At 40.5% G+C, this 16,815-nt stretch overlaps 1 protein-coding gene across 4 annotated transcripts in view; it reads right to left on the bottom strand.

Annotated features, from left to right (window-relative positions):
• Positions 1 to 12,176: 12,176 nt before the first annotated feature.
• LOC102550446 (rho GTPase-activating protein 20-like) overlaps positions 12,177 to 16,815 on the bottom strand; it is a 38,170-nt gene continuing 33,531 nt past the window's right edge. For 3 of the 4 annotated variants that reach the window (XM_087637249.1, XM_087637259.1, XM_087637252.1), the window contains exons 17-19: positions 16,253 to 16,436; positions 13,125 to 13,365; positions 12,177 to 12,434 (exon numbers count right to left, since the gene is read on the bottom strand). In XM_087637249.1, the coding sequence (XP_087493375.1) occupies positions 12,373 to 12,434; positions 13,125 to 13,365; positions 16,253 to 16,436 (487 nt within the window). In that variant the 3' untranslated portion in view covers positions 12,177 to 12,372. The remainder of the gene's footprint in view (positions 12,435 to 13,124; positions 13,366 to 16,252; positions 16,437 to 16,815) is intronic. The other variant, XM_087637258.1, reaches the window with a different exon arrangement.

Here is a 16,815-nt window from a genome sequence, read left to right as displayed (position 1 = left end):
CCCACAAGTTCCCTGCACCCAAATATAATGTCGGAGAGAACTAAACACACAGAATTTCAGACATTTCTGAGACCGCCACTTCTGCCCACCTCTCCCATATCCCTGGCCCAGGAGGAAACTGCATGTTGCCTCTGGATACAGGAATACAGAAGCAGTCAATTGCAGGAAACTGCTGGTCAGGCCTGTGCCTGGTTACACAGCTACCTGCATCCAAATCGCATGGTGGAGAGAGCTGGACCCTCACAAGTTCAGACACTCCTGAGAACTCAGTGGAGACTACTCTCTGCCCACATTCCCAACCCAAGAAGAAATTACCTGGTGTCATCTGTGCCCCCCGGGCACAGGGATCTAGGAGCAGTCATGGGCAGGACCCTTCAGGTTTCTGACTGTGTTGAGAGCTGAAATCCAGTTACCAGGAGCACCTACACACCTGAGAGTAGAACTCTCTGTTCTGAGATCCAGCTTAATGAAAATAGATCTAATGAGTGCTGATACACAGGCCTACAGGAGGGTCAAGCTACTGTCAGAGATAGCAAGTCTAGGTAACACCAGAGACAACCTCCTGGGTAAAGGCAAGCGCAGTAAATGGAGTAACAAAATCCAAGACCACTTGGCATCATCAGAGCACAGTTCTCACACCAAAGCAAATGCTGGATATCCAAACACCGGAAAAGCAAGATATGGGTTTACAATTCACATTTTATGATGATGATGGAGGATTTTATCTATTCGTGTTCATGGCCATCTAGCCATCTCTCCTGAACTTGCCTCCCCTGGCCCTAAACCCCATTTTCTCCCTCCCTATGTCCTTCCCTCCCACTTCCCCCTCCATCTGCCTCTCATGACCACTTTATTCCCCTTCTAAGTGAGGTAAAAGCTTGGGCTTTCTGCTTGTTTAGCTTCTTTGGGTCTTGGGAGAGTACCATGAAATCCACATTTGATAGCTAATGTCCACTTGTATGTGAGTCCCTACCACGCATGTCATTTTGGAATTTGGTTACTTCACTCAGGATGATATTCTTAAGTTCGATCCATCTCCCTGCAAAATTCATGAGATCTTTGTTTTTAATAGCTGATTAGTATTGTTTAGATGTACACTTTTTGTTTGTATTATTTTTTGTTTGTTTCCTTTATCCATTCTTCAGTTGAGGGACATGTAGTTTTTTTGTTTTTCAGTTTCTGGTTATTGCAAATAAAGCTGCTGTGAACATAGCTGAACAAGTATCTTTCTGGAATGTTGGATCACCTTTTGGGTCTATACAAATATATAGAACTGTCCAGTGGTTTCTAAGAAAACTACAATTTACACTCCCAACAACAACGAAGAAGTGTTCCCCCTCTCCACATTCCCATCTGCATGCACTGTTCCTTGAGTTTTTAATCTAAGCCTTTCTGATAGGTGTAGCATTGAACCTCATAGTTTTGATTTGCTTTTCCCTGATATCTAAGGACTTTGAACATTTCTTTTAGTGCTTCTCTGTCACTCAAGACTCCTTTGTTGAGAATACTCTGCTTAGTTCTGCAACTCATTTGTAAATTGGGTTATTTGCATTGTTGTTGTTTAACTTCTTCAGTTGTGTTGTAAATTTTGGATATTAGTACTCTGTCAGATATAGGGCTCCTAAAGATATTTTCCATATCTGTAGGCTGCTGATATGTCCTACTGACCATGTACTTTGCCTTAAGGAAGATTTGCAGTTTCATGAGGTCAAATTTATCCAGTATTGGTCTTAGACCCAGAGCCATTGGTCTTCTGTTCTGAAAATTATCTTCTGTACCAATGCTTTTAAAGGGACTTTCTTACTTACTCTTCTATAAGAATTAGTGGATCTCATTTTGTGTTGAACTCCTTGAGCCATTTGGACGTTAGTTTTATGCACAGTGATAAGTATGGCTCTATTTTCATTCTTCTACATGGAGACATCTATTTAGTCAGGCACCATTTGTTGATGTTTTTATTTTTCCATTGTATGGTTTTGTCTTCTTCATCAAAAATCAAGTCCATAAGTGTGTGGATTTATTTTTTTGCCATGATTCAAATCCACTGATCTCCTTGTTTGTTTCTGGACCAATACCATTCATTTTTAAATCACTATTGCTCTGTGATGTCAGGGATGATGATGCCTTCTAAAGTTTATTTATTTATTTATTTATTTATTTATTTATTGGTTTTTTTATTTTTTCAGAGATCAATCCTTTTTTTAAAAAAATATTTATTTACATTTCAAATATTATCCCCCTTCTAGTTTTCCCTCCAAAATCTCCCTATCCTACTCTCCTTCCCCTGCTTCTAGGAAGGTACTCCCCTATGACAAAGCATCCAGCCTTCACAGTACCAGGGGCTTCACCTCCCATTTATGCCAGTTAAGGTCATTCTTTGCCACATATACGGCTGGAACCATGGGACCCTCCATGTATACTTTTTGATTAGTGGTTTAGTCCCTGGGAGCTCTGAGAGGTCCTGTTGGTTAGAATTGTTTTTCATACTATGGGGTGGCAAACTCTTTCAGCCCCTTCGTTCTTTCCTCTTACTCCTTCATTGTTCCCTCAGGCTCAGTCTGATGGTTGATTGTGAGCATTCACATCTGTATTGGTGTTGGAGACTCCCATATTAATGTGTGGTGTTCAATGTACAATTTGAGCTTTAGCAATGTTTCTTTTGCAGATGTTGGTGACCATGTGTTTGGAGTACAGGTATTCAGAATTAAGATCATATCTTGCTAGACACTGTTCCCTTGATGAATATGAGGTGTCCTTCATTGTCTCTTTTGAGTAATTTTGGTTAAGAGTCTCCTGCATTAGATAATAAAATGGCTACACAAGCTGGTTTCTTGTGTCTATTTGCTTGAAAATTTTTCAGCATTTTACTCTGAGGTAAATTGTATCTTTATGGCTGAGGTGTATTTCCTGTATGCAACAGAATGCTAGATGCGGCTTTTGAATCCTTTCTGTTAGCATGTGTCTTATTATTTGGGAATTCAGTCCATTTATATTGAGAGATATTAATGACCAGTGATTATTTCCTATTATTTTGATATTGGTGTTGTTTGTGTGTGTGTGTGTGTGTGTGTGTGTGTGTGTGTGTGTGTGTGTATGAGAGAGAGAGAGACAGAGATAGATAGAGAGATAGAGAGAGAGAGAGAGAGAGAGAGAGAGAGAGAGAGAGAGAGACTGTGTGTGCTTTTCTTGTTTTTTTTTTCTGGTATGGAATTACTTATTTCCTGTGTTTTCTTGGATGGACTTATCATCTTTGGGTTGAAATTTCTTTCTGTTATTTTATTAAAGGGCTGGATTTGTTGGTAGATAGTGTTTGAATTATGATTTGTCTTGAAATAGTTTGTTTTCTCCATCTGTACTGATTGAGAGGTTTGCCTAGTGTAGTAATCTAGGATCCTACATGTGAGTTTTTTAGAGATTTCAAGATAACTGACAAGGCTCTTGTAGCTTTGAGAGTCTCTGTTGACAAGTCTGGTGCAATTCTGGTGGGTCTGTCCTGTGTATTATCTGCTCTTTTCTCTTTGCTTCTTTTAATATGATTTCTTTTTCCTATAACTTTTGTGATTTGATTATTATATGGTGAGAGAATTTTCTTTTTTTGTTCAGTATAATTGGATTTCTATAAGCTTTTTATATGTTTTTTATTTCTTTCTTTAGGTTGGATTTTTTATGATTTTGTTGAGAATTTTTTTCTGACCCTAGGAGATTGGACTCTTCACTTTCTTCTATACCTATTATTCTTAGGTTAGGTCTTTTCATAGTATTCCCGTTTTCCTGGATGTTTTGTGTAGAATTTCTTAGATTTAACATGACTTTGACTGCTATATCAATTTCTTCTATTGTGTCTTCTATGCCTGAGAGTCTCCTGCATTCTGTGTGATGCTTACATCTGTTATTTCTGTTCTTCCCTAAGTTTTCCATATCCAGGATTCCCTCAGTTTGTGTTTTCTTTATCACTTCTTTTGTACATTCATGTCTTGTACAATTTTATTTCCTTCATCAGTATAATTGTATTTTTCCTGTGTATCTTTAAAGGATTTATTTGTTTCCTCTTTAAAGATCTCCACAAGTTTGATTGTATTTTCCTCTATTCCTTTAATGGATGTATCCATTTGCTATTTAAAGGCCTCTATTATCTCTATAAAATTGGATTTTAGTCCTCTCTCTCTCTCTCTCTCTCTCTCTCTCTCTCTTTCTCTCTCTCTGTGTGTGTGTGTGTTTGTGTTACTATGTGTGTGTGTGTGTGTGTGTTTGTGTGTGTGTGTGTTGCTTATGGTAGGATGTCCAGGGCTAGCTGTAGTGGGGTAACTATGTCTTGGAGGTGTCATATTGCCCTGGATTTTGTTGATTGGGTTCATTTGAGATCCTTTAGTCATCTGGATAGTCTTGGTCCCTCAATGTTCCTGTAGTCTTATAAGTATCTGAATGGGGGTTAACTTCAAAGGTCCTGGTTAGGCAGGCTTCTCACAGGTATTCTAGTGCTGCATGGTACAGGATCAGCAGATCTGTATCATTCAAAATCCACAGGTGTTCATCGGTCAAGAGCTGTAGGCCTGATGATGGAGGAGAGAGAGGTGATGGAGAGTGGAAGTCCCGGGGGTATAATATGCTGTTTAGGGCAGTTTGGTGTGCCATGGAGAACTCAGTGAGCAGGGAAGATGGATAAGGGAAGTGAAGCTAACCTGTATGGTTTAGGATCTTTAGGTCTGATGAAGGAAGTAGGAGGGGCATAGGGAGAATGGAGGTGCTAAGTGGATAGCAGGTTGATTAAGGCAGCTTGGATTGTGCCAGAGGCTTCACTGAGAAGGGAAGATGGGTGTGGGAAGGGAAACTTACCTGTATGGTTCAAAATCATCAGGTCTGATGAAGGTGGGCAGAGGTGTCAGGAGAATGCTATTGAAATTTCTGAAGTTTAAATGTCTTTCTTACACACTTTGCAAGTAGTCTAAGAATAGTCTCCATCTAGTCATATTATGTTGTGGTTTGCCCTGGAGTTATCTGTATTTTGATGCTAATTCCACTGCCCTAAGGACAGCTGCCTAATCACATGCACAGGACTCAGGTCACTTCACCAGAGCCTTCTCTCCATTTAAATTGTAAAACACAGGTAAGGACAGGAAGGGGAGAGAAGGAGGCCTGTCATTGGATGAAAAGGAAGGATGGGTGGGAGAAGAGTTTGAGGGAAGAGGAGGAGACAGAAATGGAAAGGAGGAAGACAGGAGAGAGAGGGAGAGAAGACATGGCAGGTGATGTTAAGATTCTGCTTTGTGTATTTACAGGTTGTTATTCATGCTTTTAAGGGAAGTATGTGTTATGTCCTGGTTCCCCAGCCCTGCTTAATTCGAGAGCAGGTGGTGCCTGCTCAACTCAGGAGAGTGCGGTGCCCGCTCAAGTCGGGGAGGAAAGGTGACCAAGAAGGACAGGAGACTGGGTCAGATGCAAAAGCAACAAACTGTATTGGGCAAAGCTCTGGACCAATAAGTACCTCACTCAGGAGGCAGAGGGATTGGCTCCGAACCACAAAAGTACAGAGTTTATATAGGGTTTTTGAGAAGGAGCAGGAAAGGGATGGCAAGGCAATACGTGATTGGTCCCAGTGCTTGTTCAAATGTAAGCAGGTCCTGAGCAGGCAGAAGAGATATCTGGGGTCCCACGGATGTTCTTTGTGGCTTTTCTCAGAGCTCTGGATGCAGGGTGGAGGAGTTCATTTTCTCGGAACTCACCCCTGGAAGACAGCTATCTAATCTCATGGCTTTAGAGTTCCTGGAACAAACCTCCTGGTGCATGAGTTATGTCAGAATTAATTTGTACAGGCTGAAAGCTAGGTCCAGACATTAGCTGGTTGATTATTTGCCAGGTGAAAGTTTTAGGCTGGTGAGGGTTGCCCCGGTTCCCTGTTTCCCCGGTGGAGGCACAATTTAAGAGGGTTATCAGCCCGCACCACAGTCCATTCATCTTGACTGGACGCAGGGGCCTTCTTTACGTGTGAGGCATGTACCCAGGTAGGGATCCCATCTACCTTCACCAAAGTGGGGTTAGTCAACAGTACCAGATAGGGTCCCTTCCAGCGTAGTTCAGGGTTCCCTGCACGATGTCTCCGTATCAGGACCGCGTCTCCAACATGGAACTGATGAGATGTCTCAGGGGTCCCCGGGGCATAGGCTGCTGTCAGCTGTGGCAAGACTTCTTTCTGTATCACCTGTAGGTCTTTTAGCCTGGCATATAAATCATTATTACTATGACATGTTGGTTTAATAACATCATCTAATACAGTCAGAGGAGCTGAGACCTCATATAAGATCTCAAAGTCAGGCCCTTCAGGGCTCTGAGCCCTCCTACTGCGGGTTCCAGCCGCCAGTCCCCGTGCCCGGGCGTTGGCGCCAGCATCATCGGGGTCCTAGGGATAAATCTTGGGTGGAGGGGCTGAGGGTCCCTCCTTGGGACTCAGGGTTTCAAGGTCCCTACTTTTCTTGTTGTTGCCTGCCTTTCGGACGGCAAGCACCCTGGGTTCCAGTATCTTTACCCAGGGTCTGACCATGGAGGAGGATTCAAGGCCAAATCCTCCCAGACCAGAATGTAAGGTTGTTGGTCAGGGTGTTCTCCGGGCCCCTCTTGAAACACTACAGTCTTGACGGATCTAATGGTGACTATATCAAAACTTCCTATAGGGGGCCATCCTACCTCAAAAATCGGCCATTCAGAGGTACAGAAAGTCTGCCATGGTCCCTTTCTGACCTCCACCTACAAATTGTGGGCTCTAGTTTTTATTTCGGTCCAATGATCCAGGGTGAGCGAAAGCAGGGTGGATACCTTTTGTCCCATCCCCACCTCAAAATACAGAAAACAAGACAAAACAACCAGGAGAGACAAAAACACTAAGGCACTAAGGCGCCAAGACCACCGCCCAGAGTGGCTCTCAAACAAGAAACCAAAAGCAACTTCACTCGGGAGCCCAGCACACCCAGTCTTCTAGACAAGGGGCAGGCGCTCCTCTCAAGGCACAAATAGGACCGAAGTAGAAGGATTCCACGTCTGCCACACGCCTTGTTCCTCCACGCCTTCCTCCTTACCTAGTGGATTCCCTGCCACCCTGAGGGGGAGATATTACGTCTCCCCAATCCTCCCAGAGGCATCCCTCCAGGGGATCAGTCTGCCTGATCACAGACTCCTGGGCAGCTGCTCCTTGGCTCCTCCCAGAGCCTTAGCTCCCTCCTCTGAGCCCTTCTATGGCCATCCCACAAATACCACAGAAGAAAGCCAAGGCCACAGGCCCTCTCACTCACTGCGGCCTGACCCTAACACACTCAAGACTAACACCACAACACTGAGGACACACAACAGTAACATATTGAACATGAATACATAAAACCGAAACAGCTTTCAAACTTCCTAAAAGTCTCTGTCGAATGGGGCGTTCACTCCGATCCCAGAGGAGCCCCCGATATGTTAAGTCCGAATTCCCTAGCCGTGCTTAATTCAGGAGGGGGCTGTGCCCGCTCAACTACGGGAGGAACTGCGCCCAAGAACGACAGGAGACCTGGTACGATGCAAAACCAACAAGCTGTATCAGGTAGAGCTCTGGACCAATACATACCTCGCACAGGAGGCAGAGGGATTGGCCCCGAACCGCAAAAGTACAGAGTTTATATAGGGTTTTTGAGAAGGACCAGGAAAGGGATGGCGAGGCAATACGTAATTGGTCCCTACACTTATTCAAACTTAACCAGGACTTGAGTGGGCAGAAGAGATATCTGGGGTCCCACAGATGTTCTTTGTGGCTTTTTTCAGAGATCTGGATGCAGGGCGGAGGAGTTCATTTTCTCGGACTCACCCCTAGAGGACAGCTATCTAATCTCATGGCTTCAGAGTTCCTGGAACAAAGCTCCCGGTGCATGAGTTATGTCAGAATTAATTTGTACAGGCTGAAAGCTAGGTTCAGGCCTTGAGTAGGTGGGCGACAGGGCCGAGTTTTTTTTAACAATATTTCAGATGGTACTGGGATTTGTATGTTTAGGTGAGCAATTATATCTTACTAATTGGGTCAAAGATTATTGTGTTGCGTGATCTTTCATGTGTACATTTGAGTGTAATGGAGTGTGGGGTCTGGGCCACCAGGAAGTTGGAATGTGTTTCGACCAAGATATCTAGCAGATATCTTGGGGACCCTCAGTGTCAGACCTAGCGAGGTAAAAGACAACAATACTTTATTTTTTATAGTTTTACAACAATATTATCTTAATATCAGCACGTGCTAATGCTGTTTCCTTGATTGTTTGCTCTTGTAATTATATCAGCTTTTCTGTTTATTTGCACTTATTTTCATTGGAAATTTCTTACTTTCTTCTTAGTATTATATTTATTTACAATCCACTCATTGCCCCTGCTCCTTATCCTCCCTCTCACACTTTATCCCACTCCTCCTCCACCTGTCTCTGAGAGGATGCTCCATGACACCAGACCTCTCACTTCCCTGAGGCCTCAAGTTTCTTGAGGATTGGGTGTGTCTTCTCCCACTGAGGCCAGATAAGGCAATGCTTGGTTATGTATGTGCCCGGGACCTCAGACCAGCTACTGTATGCTGCCTGATTGGTGCTCAGCGGCTGGGAGCTCCTAGGGTTCCAGGTTAGCTGAGACTGCTGGTCATCCCTTGGGGTTGCCCTTCTCGTCAGCTTCTTACATCCTGCCCATTCACCTATAGGAGCTCCTGACTTCAGTTCAATAGTTCTGTGTAATTATCTGTTCCTGTCTTAGTCAGCTGCTGGTTGGGTCTTTCAGAACACAGCCCTAGTAGGCAACTGTAGGCAAGTATAGCATAGCATCAGTAATAGTATCAAGCCTTGGTGCCAGCCATGAGATGGATCCCAAGTTGGGCTAGTCACTGAACCACCTTTTCCTTAGCCTCTTCTCCATTTTTGTGCCCGTAGTTATTTTAGAAAAGAACAATTTGGGTCAGAAATTTTGGCTGTGGTTTGTTAACCCCATCCCTCTACTTGAAGTCCTGTCTATCTACTGGAGGTAGACTCTTCAACTTTCCTGTCTCCACCGCTGGACATTTTATCTAAGATCACTCCCATCAAGTCCTGAGAGGGTCTCCCTCCGAGGTCTCTGGTTCTTTCTCTAGAAAGCCCTCCCACCTCACACCCTCCGAGGATGCATATTTCTATCCATTCTATTGTCCCTCTGGGCTTTTCTCCTGCCACCCTCCCTGTTGCTGTTCCCCCTTTCCCCTTCCTATCCCCTTTCCCATCCAGTTTCCTCACTTCCTCTGTCTCCCATGATTATTTTCTTCCACAATCTAAGTGGGATTGAAACATCCTCTCTTGGGCCTTCCTGCTTGTTCAACTTCCTAATCTCTGAGGGTTGTAGCCTAAGTATTCTCTACTTTTTGACTAATATCCACTTATTAGTGAGTAGATACCATGCATGTTCTGTTGGGTCTGGGTTAATTCACTCCAGATGATAATATTCAGTTACATTCAATTGCCGGCAAAACTGATGATGTTCTCATTCTTAATAGCTGAATAGTATTTTATAGTACATATGAACCACATTGTCTATATGCAGTCAATGTTTGAGAAACCTTTGAGTTGTTCCTATCTTCTACCTATTACAAATAAGGCCACTATGAATATAGTGGAGCATATGTTTTTGTTAAGTTTTGTAGCAACTTTTGGTTATTCGCCCAGAAGTGGTATAGCTGGGTCCTCATGTAGTACTATGTCCAATTATCTGAAGAACCTCCAGACTGATTTCCAGATTGGTTGTACCAGCTTGCAATCCCACCAACAATGCAGGAGCATGTGCTGTCATCTGAGTTTTTGGTCTTAGCAATTCTGATAAATGTATAATGGAATCTCAGGGTCATTCTGATTTGCATTTTCCTGATAACTAAAACTTTGAACATTTCTTTAAGTGCTTTTAGGTCATTCAAGATTTCTCTGTTGTGAATTCTTTGTTCAGCTGTGTACCTCATTTTTAAATTGGGTATTTGGATTTTTGGAGGTTAGCTTCTTGAGCTCATTATGTATTTGCGAAATCAGCCCTCTATCTGATGTAGGGTTACTGATGGTTTTCTCCCAGTCTTTAGGTGATAGCTATAAATTAGTTAAACTGTTTGGCTCCCAGTGTTCACATGTTGCACCTGTCCAAGAGCTCTCTGGGTTCTTCAGTGAAAGATATGAAAGCCAACTCATTTTGATATGCCTAGATTGGTCAATGGTTGGACATTCTTTACCTCCCTGCAGGTTGCAAACACTTCCTTCTGGTGTTCCTGAGTTAACATCCTTTAAAACCTACATTTCATCTCTGAGACCCCATTCACAAACATCTTCTACTTCCTTGTCATGGCAATTTTTTTTCTCCCCCGCAGTCTCTTGCCCAATCTAAAAGCCCAGCCATTGGCTGTATGACAATATTTTATTACCACCCAAAGCCAGCTGGATGCAGGTTTTCTCAGTTCTGGACACATGCTTTTAGCAGGTGAAATAAGACAAAGCCTTAGAACCAATTCACAAGAATAGGTTGACTATTTTCCTATTGAGGAAGTCTTTTGCATTACAGAAGCTTTTCAGTTTCATGAGGGCTCATTTATGAATTGATCTTAAAGCCTAAGCTCTTGGAGTCCACTGGGCTTCATGGGGGTCTCAGGTGCTGCAGTTATTTAGATGGGTGTCTTACCTATTGCCCTGGCTGTAGTAGAACTCCTGGGAGACTTGCCACTTGTGGAGTGTTGAGAGGGGCAAACATTAAGTTCTGCCCCAGGAAGAGGAGCAGACAGAAAGGGAGTTCAAATTACTCATTTTAATTTCTTCAAATGAAATCAATCTTTAAGGAATTTGGTTATTGCAATGTAAGAATTTTTGATTTCCTTTTGAATGCTACTGATACTTTAGAGACATGAATCATTTCAAATGTGCTCTTTAATTTCTGAATGTTTGAGGTGTTTTTCAAAAGGCCTTTTTATATATCTTATATTGTTTCTGCTCTCATCAGAGATCACCCATAAACAATGCTTGATGTTCAGATAAAGTTCTTAGTCATGAAGAGAGATGCTACAAGAAATATCCTCTATCTCTATATGTTTGAGTGTATGCAGTGCATGTGCAAATGTGCATGATCTTTGTGTGTGTGTGTGTGTGTGTGTGTGTGTGTGTGTATAAAGATATGCATATCACTGGCAATATAGAGCTTTGAGCTTATTTCTACAAGCACAGATTGAAGTCCTGGTCCTTTTCTGTCTCTTTTTGACACAGGGTCTCTTTTATTCACTACTGAACAATATGCCAGGAATGTCTGACCAAGTTGCTCCTTTTAATTCTGTTCTCCAAATCGTATCTCTACACAGAAGCTTCTAAAGATGCTTGTGCTAAAGTACCCAGTTTTGTTTGTTTTTTAATGTAAACTTTAGTGACCCAAATTCATGTCATAAAACCTGTATCCCAATTGCTTTAGACACTGAACCATCTTATCAGGTCATTTTTTATATTATTAAAACTGTGATCAACCTCTAATTTCATCATGTGTGATGATTAATTTTAATCATTAATGGAACTTTATTCTGGGCACAACTCTGAAGGAATATTCAATGTCACTAGTTTCTGTTTTTGTTTACATAAATGATGTACTATAACTGGGCTGTACTATTCCTTAGGCATAGTTCCTGGAATGAATAAAATGAAGAAACTCACTGAATATGAACATTCGTCATACTCTGCTTCTGAGCTAGGTGAACGACTTCACTAGCTGCAGCATCCTGCCATCAGACCCAAAGAATGATGATTCCCTGAGCCAAGTAATGATCTATTTTTCCTAATGAAATTACTGTCTAGAGTACCTTTTCATAGAAATGGGAATATAATTTCTTTATAAAAAGTGTTGCTAAAATTCACAGGAGAGTCCAATGTTATTGTACTGCTAAGTAGTTGATTCTTAGCCATGTGGACTGGTGTTTTGTGAGAATCTGGAAGGATTAGGTCAGATAAAGCCCCACCTTTCATTTGTTGAGCAGTACTCAGAATGTCATCTTCATTGTAGTTTTGAAGAAACTATGAATAAAGTGATTCTAGTGGGTCTGTCACATGAATACAGATTTGAGTAACAGAAGTAGAGGAGAGTACTGAACATGCCATTTTCCAAAGACTGTGGAGAATCATAAATCAGCCACATTGGAGTCTAACAAATAATATAATTCAATAGTATTTATTATAATAGAGAATAATATATAATACATAACATAAAATACATATAGTGAGTAAAACAATTTTGGTGAATAATATGGTTAAGTATAAAACTGAAGTTGATTCTTGTAATAATCTCTTCTGTTATGGTTAGTGGGAGGTAGAAGAGAACATTGAAATACAATGACCGGAAACTTCTTCAGTCATGAAGAATTTTCTCTTGTGGAACATTATATTTTGACGTTGTTCCATTGTGCCCTGCTAAATGAAACATAAAATGTCATCATTAGACAAACATTCTCAGAAAACAGATTCGTACAACTTCAGATAAGATTAATTTTTCAGTATATTTTTTTACTCTAAACTAAGAATTACTTCAGTGAACAATATATCTAATTTTGAATGTTGTTACTTGTTAAATCAGGCATGTTTTAGCCTCTTTATTATTCTTCATATATGTGGTTTTAGTGGATCTTGGGCAACATAATATTCATACCAAGTGATAAGCATTTGGCAAGATTATCTCTCAAATAACATTAAACAAGGTTTTTGTCCAAAGATAGAAAAGCTTGCTAGAGCATGGTATAACCTTGTAGTATGTTTAATGGATTTTTAAATCAAATAATTGTTTCTAAGTTATCTTGTCAAAAATAATTTCATATCTAAGACATTCTATATTACTTATGGATCATGGGAAGAAGTGAGAGACATATCGCATGCAAGATTCTGGAATTCTTATAGGAGATAATTATGGAATCCTTCTATTATACGTACATAAGTACACACATACACACATATTCATATAAAATTCATTAGAGTGTTGTTTAGAAACATTTCCCATAATCTAATATCATTATGTGCCCCAATGCTGCTCTGATATTTAAAACTTACGAAATCAGAGAATAGTAACATCCTTCCATTCATTTGAATACTAATTAAAACTTCTCCTACCTGTAGGACCTCCCTCATGAGGAACAGCAGACGACATCTCTAATTCTTTAGTATTAGCCTTTGAGGTCTTCACATCGTGGTCATCTATGGTTTCAATCATAAGAGTTGCTTTGCCAGAAGTATTTAATGTATCAGAAGATAGGTTGATGTCATAAGACTTCTGATTATCTTCACAAAATATATTATCATTTTCTCCAAATAATTCTTGACAGTTGTCAATCATGATTTGTATAATGGACAACTGTAATGACACAAGGCAAAAACTAGGTCCTCTCATTTCACATTGTTTACCAAATTGAAATCAATAAAATTTGAAATCCAAAATGATGAGGAAAATAGCAGTTACTATCAGCAGATATGAACCTGAGAAATGAAGTCTGTGTCTGAAATGGAGACTCTAAGTTCTTTGCGACTTACTAAACATAGTAAAAATTTCATACATATTGCAAAGAATGAAGGAACTACTAAAGCAAAGTAATATTTCAGAGCTGATGAGCTGCCAGAATAAATATGAATGAATCAAATTAATGACTTTAAAGCTTTCTTTAATTGTTGATGTTTTGCTGGGGTGTGGGGAGAAGGTGGAGTTCCATTGTGAACATTTGAATGGGTTGACTGTCTAATTCTGAGCACCATAATATATGATCCCATCTTTGTTACATATTTTGGGTGGTTTACATGGCTTGGCTTTCCTGGAGGAAGTATGTCATTGCTTAGAATTTAAGTTGACAGAAGCTAGGTGCCATTTGCAGTGTGCCCTGTGTGCTTCATGTTTGCTTCCTAGGATGAAAGCCCTAAGGTCTCTGCTTCCTGTTTGGTTGTCCTTCCTTCCTTCCTGTAGCCACGCTCCTCTGTGATGCCATTGAAGAACTGTAATCCCTCTACAACTCTCAGTTTCAAATAAACACTTACTTCAATAAGTTCCATTGGTCCTTGTGTTTCTTTAAAGCAATAGAAAAATGACTGAGAGAAGAAGTTGGTGAGAAGGGGTATCTTAGTTGATACAATGCCCCCATCAGATTTGCCTATTATGTAGCGAAGTCTAAGGTATATTGATTAACAATGGAATTTGTAAGACCTGTACCTCCACAGTTGTGCCACCCTTGAGCTTTTGATCAAAGAAAGATATAAGGTGCAGGGCAATTGGTAGAACACCTACCCAGCTCCTGCTTCACTTCTTGCCTCCAGGTTCCTGCCCTGCTTCGGTTTGTGCCACGACATTAATCAGTATTTAACTGGTAACAAGAAGTATATCATTAAGTGTAACCTGTCCTCCATAAGTTGCTTTTCATAAGTGTTTTATCACAGCAATGGTGGCAAATTAAGACACTTTCTAAATGGAACGAGCTTTTCCCTAGGCTATCCTATGCCATTGTGTGTGATATCACATGACTTCCTTCCTGTGGAGCTTTTTTCTGGAAACTCTTAGGTAAAATATACCCTTTGCTTTCCTTTTTTTTGTTGTTGTTGTTTTGTGGGGTTTTTTTTGACAATCTTTTCCTTTTCAAAATGCATGTTCTTCACTGATTCTCTGTGAATTTCTCATCATGAAACTCATTAACACTCATTTTCCTATCTTTCTGCCTGCCTTCTCTGATGGTAACATCCCAAAAAATGTAAAACATTAAAAAGTTAATAAATTTTTAAATTATTAAACATGGGAAGAGGGGGTCGTGAGGATGGGACTTGGAGGAAGGTACTCAAGGCAATCAGTATATAAAGTAAATAAATTAGTAAAAATGTTAAGGCATGTGGGTATAGTAAACTTAAGAGCTACAGAAAACCTGAGGTACATAAGATAGCCCCTAAAATAATGCAAACATACACTATTCTTTTTCATATAAGTAGGAGTTAGTGCTAAAACATTACAAGTGCATTACATAATATACACTAGGCTTTTATCATTATTCATTATATCACATACTGTACTTATATGAAATTATATAATTATATGCACCTATATAATTATATGCAATGTGCTTTTATATGACAAGCAGTGCAGTTGGGGGGAGAATATTTCTGAATTATAATAATCTCACCACTAATGCATTCTGAAATGGACCAGGTATAGATCTCTCCTGAGACACATCTAGAGCATGGCCAATACAGAGATCAAAGCTAGCAGCAAACCATCAAACTGAGAACAGGACCCCCTTGGGGGAAATTAGAGGAAGTATTGAAAGAGTTGAAGGAATTTGCAACATAATAAAAACAACAATGCCAACCAACCAGAGCTTCCAGGGACTAAACCACTACTGAAAGAATATACAAGACTGAACCCCCAGTGAACTAGACTGGTGGGGGGAGGGCGGCAATGGGGGGAGGGTTGGGAGGGGAACACCCATAAGGAAGGGGAGGGGGGGAGGGGGATGTTTGCCCGGATACCAGGAAAGGGAATAACACTTGAAATGTATATAAGAAATACTCAAGTTAATAAAAAAAAATAAAATGTAAAAAAAAAAAAAAAGAATATACATGGACTGACCCAGGGCTCCAACTGCATACGTAATAGAGAATAGCCTTGTTGGGGCACCAGTGGAAGGGGAAGCCCTTGGTCCTGCCAAGGTTGGACCTCCCAGTGCAGGGGAATATGGGGGAGCTTCAGGGGCATGGATTGGGGGAATATCCATATTGGGGAGGAGGAGAGGAGGGAATTGGGCTTATGGACAGGAAACTGGTAAGGGAAATAACATTGAAATGTAAGTAAAGAAATATATCCAATAAAAAATTTAAAAAAGGAAACACAAAGAAACACAAGTATCATGTGCTCCAAAGGATGTCTACAAGAGAAAACAAAGCACTAGGTAATCGGGATGTTTTTTCAACTTCACTGTAGTCTCCTTGAACTACCAGTATACATGCCAGGATGTTGCTGGTTAAAACATTAATATCTAAAATATATATCTGTAAAGAAAAAAGGGAAAGAACCAAAAAGAAATGATTTAACTACATCAAACTACATTAAAAATTCCCTTTCCCAATCCTTCCTGAAATAGATCAGTGCATCTCCCACACCAGAAGAATGCAATTCTCCACTGTCCCTTAACATCTGTAACCTTTCTGAGGTATTACCAATTCCTGATTTACAATGAGAACTTTGTTCCCACAGGGAAAATCAGACCCCTTACCTTCTTTGAGAGATCCCTCCCAAATAAGATCTTGTAAGTCGGATTCCATAAAACATGAGGTGCTATGCGAACAGACAAGTCAAAGCTGTCTAAATGGTTCGTAGAAGCGGCTTTAATTTTTTGTAGAACACGGATGAGTTGCTTAAGCAAAACGTAGTTTGGCTTTGGCATCATCAAAAGGATACTATATATAAATAGGAGAATTTTACTGATGGTCCTACAAGTAATGTTACTTACAAAACTCTAAATTTAAAGAAAAATCGGTGTAAATGTTTTGTAGACCAGCTCACTGGATAATGAGAATTCACAATGAGTAAGAATATACAATCAAAGTATTGCCTTAAATTGTTTTCTGGAAATCAATTCTCCCTATAGGATTATGGGAAAAATATAAATTTTGTATGAATTTCTGTATACTACAAGTATAGCTGTTACCCACAGAACCCAGAGGAATGGATCATGATCCCTGGTATTAGAGAGAATGAAGATTGAGGCAGGCCATGTCTGTTCTGTGTATGGTAACTTCCAGTGTTGTTAAACAGTGAAACATCTTTCCAGCTACC

The sequence above is a fragment of the Rattus norvegicus genome, chromosome 2 (genome assembly GCF_021556685.1).
Source record: "Rattus norvegicus strain SHRSP/BbbUtx chromosome 2, alternate assembly SHRSP_T2T, whole genome shotgun sequence".
In the NCBI taxonomy this organism is placed as follows: Eukaryota; Metazoa; Chordata; class Mammalia; order Rodentia; family Muridae; genus Rattus; species Rattus norvegicus.
This window is presented reverse-complemented; position numbering and strand designations above follow the sequence as displayed.